At 50.6% G+C, this 10,857-nt stretch overlaps 1 protein-coding gene across 1 annotated transcript; it reads right to left on the bottom strand.

Moving 5' to 3' along the window:
* Positions 1-8,669: 8,669 nt before the first annotated feature.
* Positions 8,670-9,510, bottom strand: LOC100273333 (uncharacterized). The gene has a single exon (NM_001147774.1). It carries the CDS (start codon positions 9,473-9,475, stop codon positions 8,978-8,980), a length of 498 nt encoding a protein of 165 aa, NP_001141246.1. The 5' UTR covers positions 9,476-9,510; the 3' UTR covers positions 8,670-8,977.
* Positions 9,511-10,857: the final 1,347 nt, after the last annotated feature.

Raw genomic sequence — 10,857 nt, forward strand, 5'->3', positions numbered from 1 at the left:
ACACACATCCCAAATGGACATGTTTCTTAGCGCGATGCATGGAGCCTCTTCATTACCTATCTCATCAAGATCAACTTGCTCTACTTGAGAGCCGTTAGTCTCATCAAACACAACGTCACAAGAAACTTCAACTTGTCCAGTGGACTTGTTAAAGACTCTATATGCCCTTGTGTTTGAATCATATCCTAGTAAAAAGCCTTCTACAGTCTTAGGAGCAAATTTAGATTTTCTACCTCTTTTAACAAGAATAAAACATTTGCTACCAAAGACTCTAAAATATGAAATATTGGGCTTTTTACCGGTTAGGAGTTCATAAGATGTCTTCTTGAGGATTCGGTGTAGATATAACCGGTTGATGGCGTAGCAGGCGGTGTTGACCGCCTCGGCCCAAAACCGATCCGAAGTCTTGTACTCATCAAGCATGGTCCTTGCCATGTCCAATAGAGTTCTATTCTTCCTCTCCACTACACCATTTTGTTGTGGCGTGTAGGGAGAAGAGAACTCATGCTTGATGCCCTCCTCCTCAAGGAAGCCTTCGATTTGAGAGTTCTTGAACTTCGTCCCGTTGTCGCTTCTAATTTTCTTGATCCTTAAGCCGAACTCATTTTGAGCCCGTCTCAAGAATCCCTTTAAGGTCTCTTGGGTTTGAGATTTTTCCTGTAAAAAGAATACCCAAGTGAAGCGAGAATAATCATCCACTATTACAAGACAATACTTACTCCCGCCGATGCTTATGTAAGCAATCGGGCCGAATAGATCCATGTGGAGTAGCTCAAGCGGCCTGTCGGTCGTCATGATGTTCTTGTGTGGATGATGGGCTCCAACTTGCTTTCCTGCCTGGCATGCGCTACAAATCCTGTCTTTCTCAAAATGAACATTGGTTAGTCCTAAAATGTGCTCTCCCTTTAGAAGCTTGTGAAGATTCTTCATCCCAACATGAGCTAGTCGGCGGTGCCAGAGCCAACCCATGTTAGTCTTAGCAATTAAGCATGTGTCGAGTTCAGCTCTATCAAAATCTACTAGGTATAGCTGACCCTCTAGCACACCCTTAAATGCTATTGAATCATCACTTCTTCTAAAGACAGTGACACCTACATCAGTAAAGAGACAGTTGTAGCCCATTTTGCATAATTGTGATACGGAAAGCAAATTGTAATCTAATGAATCTACAAGAAAAACATTGGAAATAGAATGGTCAGGAGATATAGCTATTTTACCAAGACCTTTGACCAAACCTTGATTTCCATCCCCGAATGTGATAGCTCGTTGGGGATCTTGGTTTTTCTCATAGGAGGAGAACATTTTCTTCTCCCCTGTCATGTGGTTTGTGCACCCGCTGTCGATGATCCAACTTGAGCCCCCGGATGCATAAACCTACAAAACAAGTTTAGTTCTTGACTTTAGGTACCCAAACGGTTTTGGGTCCTTTGGCATTAGAAACAAGAACTTTGGGAACCCAAACACAAGTTTTGGAGCTCTTGTGTTTGCCCCCAACATACTTGGCAACGACCTTGCCGGATTTGTTAGTCAAAACATATGATGCATCAAAGGTTTTAAATGAAAGCTATGTTCATTTGATGCACTAAGAGTTTTCTTCTTAGGCAACTTAGCACGGGTTGGTTTCCTAGAGCTAGATGTCTCACCCTTATACATGAAAGCATGATTAGGGCCAGAGTGAGACTTCCTAGAATGAATTCTCCTAATTTTGTCCTCGGGATAGCCGGTAGGGTATAAAATGTAACCCTCGTTATCCTGAGTCATGGGAGCCTTGCCCTTAACAAAATTTGACAATCTTTTAGGAGGGGCATTAAGCTTGACATTGTCTCCCCTTTGGAAGCCAATGCCATCCTTGATGCCAGGGCGTCTCCCATTATAGAGCATACTTCTAGCAAATTTAAATTTTTCATTCTCTAAGTTATGCTCGGCAATTTTAGCATCTAATTTTGCTATATGATCATTTTGTTGTTTAATTAAAGACATGTGATCATGAATAGCATTAATATCAACATCTCTACATCTAGTACAAATAGATACATGCTCAACGATAGATGTAGAGGGTTTGCAAGATTTTAATTCTACAACCTTAGCATGTAACATGTCATTCTTAGTTCTAAGGTCGGAAATAGTAGCATTGCAAACATCAAAATCTTTAGCCTTAGCAAGCAATTTCTCATTTTCAACTTTAAGGCTAGCAAGAGAAATGTTCAATTCATCAATCCTAGCAAGCAAATCAACATTATCATCTCTAGGATTGGAAGTTGAAACAATACAAACATGAGAATCAACCTTAGCACTTAAATTAGCATTTTCATTTCTAAGGTTGTCTATTGTCTCATGGCAAGTGCTTAGCTCACTAGATAGTTTTTCACATTTTTCTACTTCTAGAGCATAAGCATTTTAACCTTAACATGTTTCTTATTTTCTTTAATAAGGAAGTCCTCTTGAGAATCCAAAAGGTCATCCTTTTCATGAATAGCACTAATTAATTCATTTAATTTTTTCTTTTGTTCCATGTTAAGATTGGCAAAACGAGTACGCAAGTTATCTTCCTCATCACTAGCATTATCATCACTAGAGGACTCATATCTAGTGGAGGATTTAGATTTAACCTTCTTCTTTTTGCCGTCCTTTGCCATGAGGCACTTGTGGCCGACGTTAGGGAAGAGGAGTCCCTTCGTGACGGCGATGTTGGCGGCGTCCTCGTCGTCGGAGGAGTCGCTAGAGCTTTCATCGGAGTCCCACTCCCGACAAACATGGGCATCGCCGCCCTTCTTCTTGTAGTGCCTCTTCTTTTCTCTCCTCTTACCCTTCTTGTCGTTATCCCTGTCACTATCACTTGATAATGGACATTTAGCAATAAAGTGACCGGGCTTACCACACTTGTAGCAAACCTTCTTGGAACGGGATTTGTAATCCTTCCCCTTCCGTTGCTTGAGGATTTGGCGAAAGATTTTGATGATTAAAGCCATTTCCTCGTTGTCGAGCTTTGAAGCGTCGATAGGTTGTCTACTTGGTGTAGACTCCTCCTTCTTTTCCTCCGTCGCCTTGAATGCGACGGGTTGAGCTTCGGATGTGGAGGGATCATCAAGCTCGTTGATCTTCCTCGAGCCTTCAATCATGCACTCAAAACTTACAAAATTCCCGATTACTTCCTCGGGGGTCATTAGTGTATATCTTGGGTTGCCACGAATTAATTGTACTTGAGTGGGGTTAAGAAAAATAAGAGATCTTAGAATAACCTTAACCATTTCGTGGTCATCCCATTTCTTGCTCCCGAGGTTGCGCACTTGATTCACCAAGGTCTTGAGCCGGTTGTACATGTTTTGTGGCTCCTCCCCTTTGCGAAGCCGGAACCGACCGAGCTCCCCCTCGATCGTCTCCCGCTTGGTGATCTTTGTGAGCTCATCTCCTTCGTGCGCGGTTTTGAGCACATCCCAAACCTCCTTGGCGCTATTCAACCATTGCACTTTGTTATACTCCTCTCTACTTAGAGAGGCGAGGAGTATTGTTGTTGCTTGAGAGTTGAAGTGCTCGATTTGGACCACCTCATCCTCATCATAGACTTCATCCCCTACGGATGGTACCTGTGCACCAAACTCAACAACATCCCATATACTTTTGTGGAGTGAGGTTAGATGAAATCGCATTAAATCACTCCACCTAGCATAATCTTCACCATCAAATGTTGGTGGTTTGCCTAATGGGACGGAAAGTAAAGGTGTATGTTTAGAAATGCGAGGGTAGCGTAGGGGAATCTTACTATACTTCTTGCGCTCTTGGCGCTTAGAAGTGACGGACGCCGCGTCGGAGCCGGAGGTGGATGTTGATGAAGAGTCGGTCTCGTAGTAGACCACTTTCCTCATCTTCTTTTTCTTGTCCCCACTCCGACGAGGCTTGTGAGAAGAGGATTTTTCCTTCTTCTCTTTGTGTGAAGAAGATTTCTTCTCCTTCCCTTTGGAGGAGTCCTTCTTCTTCTCCTTCTCTTTGGAGGAGTCTTTCTTCTCCTTCCTCTTGGTACGGGACTCTCCCGATGAAGTGCTTCCGTGGCTTGTAGTGGGCTTTTCGCCGGTCTCCATCTCCTTCTTGGCGTGATCTCCCGACATTACTTCGAGCGGTTAGGCTCTAATGAAGCACCGGGTTCTGATACCAATTGATAGTCGCCTAGAGGGGGGTGAATAGGGCGAAACTGAAATTTACAAATATAAACACAACTACAAGCCGAGTTAGCATTAGAAATAAAACGAGTCCGCGAGAGAGGTGTACAACAAATCGTAAGCGAGTAAAGCGGTGAGACACAAGGATTTATTTTACCGAGGTTCGGTTCTTGCAAACCTACTCCCCGTTGAGGAGGCCACAAAGGCCGGGTCTTTTTCAACCCTTTCCCTCTCTCAAACGGTCCCTCGGACCGAGTGAGCTTCTCTTCTCAAATCACTTGGGAATCAAACTTCCCGCAAGGACCACCACACACTTGGTGTCTCTTGCCTCAATTACAAGTGAATGTTTGATCACAAGAAAGAATGCGAAAGAAAAGAAGCGATCCAAGCGCAAGAGCTCAAATAAACACAACAAATCACTCTCTCTAGTCACTAAGGCTTTGTGTGGAGTTGGGAGAGGATTTGATCTCTTTTGGTGTGCTTTGCAATGAATGCTAGCTCTTGTATAGTGGTTAGAAGTTGGAAAACTTGGATGCAATGAATGGTGGGGTGGTTGGGCTATTTATAGCCCCAACCACCAAACATGACCGTTGGTGGAGGCTGTCTGCGTATGGTGCACCGGACAGTCCGGTGTACACCGGACATGTCCGGTGCGCCAGCCACGTCACCAATGCCGTTGGATTCCGACCGTTGGAGCTTCTGTCTTCTGGGCCCGCCTGGATGTCCGGTGCACACCGGACATGTACTGTTTAATGTTCGGTGCGCCAGTATGGGCGTGCCTGACTTCTGCGCGCTTCTGGCGCGCATTGAATGCGCCTGCAGGTGACCGTTGGCGCGAAGTAGCCGTTGCTCTGCTGGTTCACCGGACTGTCCGGTGAATTATAGCGGAGCAGCCGCTGCGTTTTCCCGAGGCTGGCGAGTTCCGGAGGCCGCTCTTCCTTGGAGCACCGGACACTGTCCGGTGTACACCGGACAGTTCGGTGAATTATAGCTGAGTGCCTCTGGAAATTCCCGAAGGTGGCAAGTTTGAGTTGGAGTCCTCTGGTGCACCGGACACTGTCTGGTGGTGCACCGGACAGTCCGGTGCCCCAGACCAGAGGTGCCTTCGGTAGTCCTTTTGCTCCTTTGTTGAATCCAATATTTGATCTTTTTATTGGCTAAGTGTGAACCTTTTACACCTGTATAACTTATACACTAGAGCAAACTAGTTAGTCCAATTATTTGTGTTGGGCAATTCAACCACCAAAATTATTTAGGAACTAGGTGTAAGCCTAATTCCCTTTCACTCCTAATCTCAGCTGGTAACCCCATCAGCACAAAGCTGCAATGGCCTGATGGGCGCGATTCCGGTCAAGGCTCCGTCCACACAAGGGACATGATCTCGTCTCACCCGAGCCCAACCTCGGGCAGGAACAGTAGATCAAGGCAGATTCACGTCTCGCCTGTGGGTCTCATCAAACAACGGACGCACCTTCGACTCGCCCGAGGCCCAGCTCGGGCAGGCTTCGTGGAGAAGCAACCTTGGCCAGATCGCCACGCCAACCGACCGTATCGCAGGAGCATTCAATGCAAGGATCGCCTGACACCTTATCCTGACGCACGCTCCTCAGTCGACAAGACCGCAGTGACCGCAGTCACTTCGCCGCTCCACTGACTGACCTGACAGGAAAACAGCGCTGCCTGCCATGCTCCGACTGCTGTGCCACTCGCCAGAGTGAGGCCGACAGCAGCTAAGTCCAGCCTCGGGCGCCATAGGAAGCTCCGCCTCGCCCGACCCCAGGGCTCGGCCCCCGTCTCGACCTCGGACGACGGACTCCGCCTCGCCCGACCCCAGGGCTCGGACTCAACCTCAACGCCGGAAGACGGTCTCCGCCTCGCCCGACCCCAGGGCTCGGACTCAACCTCGACGCCGGAAGATGGTCTCCGCCTCGCCCGACCCCAGGGCTCGGACTCAACCTCGACGCCGGAAGACGGTCTCCGCCTCGCCCGACCCTAGGGCTCGGACTTAACCTCGACCTCGGACGACGGTCTCCACCTCGCCCGACCCCAGGGCTCGGACTCAACCTCGACCTTGGACGACGGTCTCCGCCTCGCCCGACCCCAGGGCTCGGACTCAACCTCGACTCCGGAAGACGGTCTCCGCCTCGCCCGACCTCAGGGCTCGGACTCAGCCTCGACCTCGGAGGAGTCACCACCTCGCCCGACTTCGGGCTCGGACCGACCACGTCACAGGGGGGCCATCATTACCCTACTCCTAGCTAGCTCAGGCTATGGGGAACAAAACCGGTGTCCCATCTGGCTCGCCCCGGTAAAACAAGTAATGATGGCACCCCGCGTGCTCTATGACGACGGCGGTTCTCAGCCCCTTATGGAAGCAAGGAGACGTCAGCAAGGATCCGACAGCCCCGACAGTTGTGCTTCCACAGGGCTCAAGCGCTCCTCCGACGGCCACGACATCACATGAACAGGGCAGCAACACCTCTCCGACAGCCACAACGACATGTACATAGGGCTCTGGCTCCCCTTTGCTAGACACGTTAGCACATTGCTACACCCCCATTGTACACCTGGGCCCTCTCCTTGCATCTATAAAAGGAAGGTCTAGGGCTCTCGTACGAGAAGGTGGCCGCGCGGGAGAACGGGCTGACGGACAGTCTCTCTCTCTCCCTCGCGAACGCTTGTAACCCCCTACTGCAAGCGCATCCGCCCTGGGCGCAGGACAACACGAGGCCGCAGTTTCCCCTTACTGTTTTTCCCCCCTTGTGTTCCGTCTCGCGCCGACCCATCTGGGCTGGAACACGCAGCGACAATTTACTCGTCGGTTTAGGGACCCCCCGGGGTCGAAACGCCGACACTATCTAACTCGTCAAACTATCTGACTCTCTAAATTGACTCCCTCACTTGCCAAATTTGGCTAGCCACCTGATTAGCCAAACTAGATAGATGTTAGTGTGGAGATAGTATAAATAGAGTGTAATCTTTATAAAAATTTAAATATAAAGTCAAATATAGAGCTGAAAAATGAAGAATCTCTCATAGAAGCTCTAAAACATGCAATCTGTCGTCAAACGCAATCCGCAAACAACCGTGGTACGAAACGACGAGATCTGCTGACTCAAAGTATGGTTAAGATCGAGTGAGCAGAGAGCGCTGTTCTAGGGGATAGCCCGGCCTAGAGTGTTGCCTACTTGTCCAGGGGGCGCATATAGCGGTTTTACCGTGATCAGACCATTCCCGATAAAATTTATATATCTTTCAACAAAACACTGTTAAATTTAAAAAAATACAAGACCCTATAATAATATCATATAATGAGGTTGACCTAGTGTCCTAAAATGCTAGATTCGATCGAGAGGACGCAACTGTTGAATTAATATGGGTGTGAGCCAAATTAATATTCAATAATAGTAATTGCTAAAGGCTTTCTTTAATGCTACAGTGTAATAATATTTTAGTATTATACAGGAAGTTTAAGAGACAATTCAATCAACTTAAATAGGTGGATTTTTGATGCATCTATTGAGAAGCTGAGAAACGGATGAATTACTGCCACACGCGCGCGCCACCTGTGTGACCGTGGTAGATCGAAACTTGGTCCGAATATTCATTCCTAATGGTTGCACATTTTGTTTGGAGTGATGACCGTCTATTACTGTCGTCCGTTATTGGTCGTTTCCTTGTTATGGCTAGTAACGGACGAGTTGTAATGACTGTCAATTAATAACATATGTCAATGATGACGTCAGTTTCTGGCTGACTGTAACGGTAGGTCTGATGGCGACCGTTACTGTCCGCTAATCTCATACGCGTTGCACACAACCATTCCCGTCCCACCTTTTGCGAGCCCAGAGAGTGTGGGAGAGCAGGCCTCCAAACAAAGCGACATGTGCAGGCGATCCGGTTTTTGGGGAGCGTACTCGCGACTGCTCGCTTCATCTGCTAGACCACCGCTGATCATGTTTCTCATCGCCGACGCTGTTCGAGGGACTGCACTGCGTACATCTGCCTGCATCGACTGCGTACGACTACATCGAACATACACATGAGATGTCTCGTGTGAATGGAGTCACTGATTGTCTCGTGTGAATAGAGTCACTAATCTTTTGAGCATCGATCCCTCCGCAGGGCACATTATGTTCCTGATAATTGTGCATGTTGTACTGTTGTTTACTGCTTATATGAGTAGTAATACACACATACATTTAACCTATGCTCAAGATATCGTCACACACGTTACTGTAATTTTCTGGATTAAATTAAAACTAAAAATATCTATTTCTCTAACATAAAGGAAACAGTTGCCCTAGAAAAAAACTATAATAAAACTCTACAAAAATTTATGACACCAAATAGTTATCATAAGTGTTTCATTTTATATCCATTTTGGGTTATAAAATCTAATACTTCATACTGACCCTACCAAAAAAATTAATTAAAACCTAAAATTGCATGGACTACACGCACGCATTTTGCAGGAAATGCTAGCAGAGCATCACGCCATCATGAGCACAGATTAAATACACACCACATTTAACTATTACTTGCAGTTGCAGCTAAGCGGCTGGTACATGAGCACACATTAACTGGATCCCCCACACAAGCACACTGCTAAGAACTACCCGGACTCGGACCTCAAACACACACACAAGCCCTAACGTGACGAACACACGGCCAGACATGCTGCACACTTGCACAGACAGCGCTACAGCGAAACGAACTCTACACGTACGATATAAATTATTGTTACGTGCCATACCCACGTACCACGCGCAACACACGCATGCATCTACTAGACCAGGCACCTCCCGCAGCCCAGGGCCAGCTCAAGGCGTGACGCCGCCAGCGCCAGCGCCCCCGCCGCCGTAGCCGCCGAAGGGGGTGCCGCCGCCAGCGAAGCCGCCAAACGGGATACCGCCGCCACCGCCGCCGAGGGGCCCGAACCCGCCGACGCCGCCCAGCGGGCCGACGCCTCCGACGCCGCCCCCGACGCCGCCCAGCGGGCCCGTGACGCCGCTGAAGACGCCCCCGCCGTTGTTGCCGAAGCCGCCGCCGTACCCGCCGCCCACGGCCGGGAAGCCCGGGAGGTCGCCCATGCCTCCCACGCCCACGAAGAGGTTCTTCTTGTCCGCCACGCCGGCGCCGCCCGAGCCAGAGTCGTCGTTCTTGGTGCCGGCCGCGGCCGGGAGCGACGCGGTGCTGCCGGTGGACGTCGAGGAGGCGCCCGGCATAGGCACGGTCCTGGCCGCCGCCGCCGTCGCCGCGGCGTGCAGCATCAGCGCGACGCAGAGCACTGCGAAGCCGATGCTGCCCCTGATGGCCATTGTATCAGTGATTTTTCTCTGCGCGTTTGCTGCTGTTGCGTTGGGTGTGATGATGAGAGATAGATCAGGCCTGCGCGTTTAAATAGAGGCGGGAGGAGGCTGGCAGGTGGAGAGCGGTGAATGAGAGTATAGTTGGCCAAATGACACTAACACGACGGGCCGGCCCGGACACGGCACTAAAAAGCACGGCACTGGCACGGCACGGCACGGTCCTTGTAGTGCCAGTGCCGGGCACGGCCCGTACATAGTGTCGTGCCTGGGCCACCACTTGGGCCCATAGGGTCGGCCCAGGCACGACACGGCTAACTGGGCTGGCACGGTGTCGGCACGGCCCACCCGAGCCGCGTGACCGCGACCGCGAGTCGCGTGTAAACCCTAACCCGCCCCAGCCGCGGCCGCGGGCGTCACTCCTCACTCGCTCTCGCTCAAACCCTAACTCGCTCTCGCTCACTGACTCACTCGCTCTCTCTCAGCCGCGGGCGATTCGGCGGCGACCGACGAGCTCTCCTCTCCCTCGTTCCCTCCGCCTCCGCTAAGCGCTCCGGTCTCCATCTCCGCCTCCGGTCTGTGGTCTCCGGCTCTCCGCCTCGGCGCCTCCGCTCGGATCGATCGTCGCTCGTCGGAGATCCTCTCCGGCTCTCCCCCGCTCGGATCTGCGCATTTGTGAACCGGGTAACTCAGATCCATAACCCTCGCTCGGATCTCCTGTCTTCTTCTCCCCCTCCGGTGTGATCTGTGGAGATCCTGGTGCTCCGGCTTATTAGGGTTTACACGCGCATTTGTGAACCGGCGTGATCTGCGCTTGTGCGGAGATCCCGGTGCTCCGTTCTCCCTCTCCTCTCTACTCTCTCCTGTCTTCTTCTCCCCCTCCGGCCTCCGGTGTGATCTGCGCTTCTGCGGAGATCCCGGTGCTCCGGCTTACTCCGTTGAGGAACCGGGACTCCGGGGTCCGGTACGGCGGCACTGGCACTGGCACTGGTACTCTCCTCTCTCCTAGCTCCGGTCTCCCTCTCCTATCTTCTTCTCCCCCTCTGGTACTGTCCGGCAGACCGGCACTGGCACACAGATCCGGTCTCCCTCTCCCCCTCCGGCCTCCGGTGTGATCTGCGCTTCTGCGGAGATTCATCTCGGTGCTCCGGCTTACTCCGTTGAGGAACCGGGACTCCTCTCTCCTATCTTCTAGCTACGGTGCTCTGGTCTCCCTCTCAGCCTCTCCTCTCTCCTAGCTCATGTCTCCCTCTCCTCTCTCCTAGCTCCTGTCTCCCTCTCCTCTCTCCTAGCTCCGGTCTCCCTCTCCTTACCGGCCCCTGACACCTAGCTCCGGTCTCCCTCTCCTCTCTCCTAGCTCTGGTGCTCCGGATTCAAATCCGTGGAGGAACCGG

Source organism: Zea mays, chromosome 1 (genome assembly GCF_902167145.1).
Source record: "Zea mays cultivar B73 chromosome 1, Zm-B73-REFERENCE-NAM-5.0, whole genome shotgun sequence".
NCBI lineage: Eukaryota > Viridiplantae > Streptophyta > Magnoliopsida > Poales > Poaceae > Zea > Zea mays.

Coding starts and splice junctions, on each gene's coding strand:
- LOC100273333 (NM_001147774.1), bottom strand. CDS start 9,475: ATGGCCATCAGGGGCAGCATCGGCTTCGCAGTGCTCTGCGTCGCGCTG.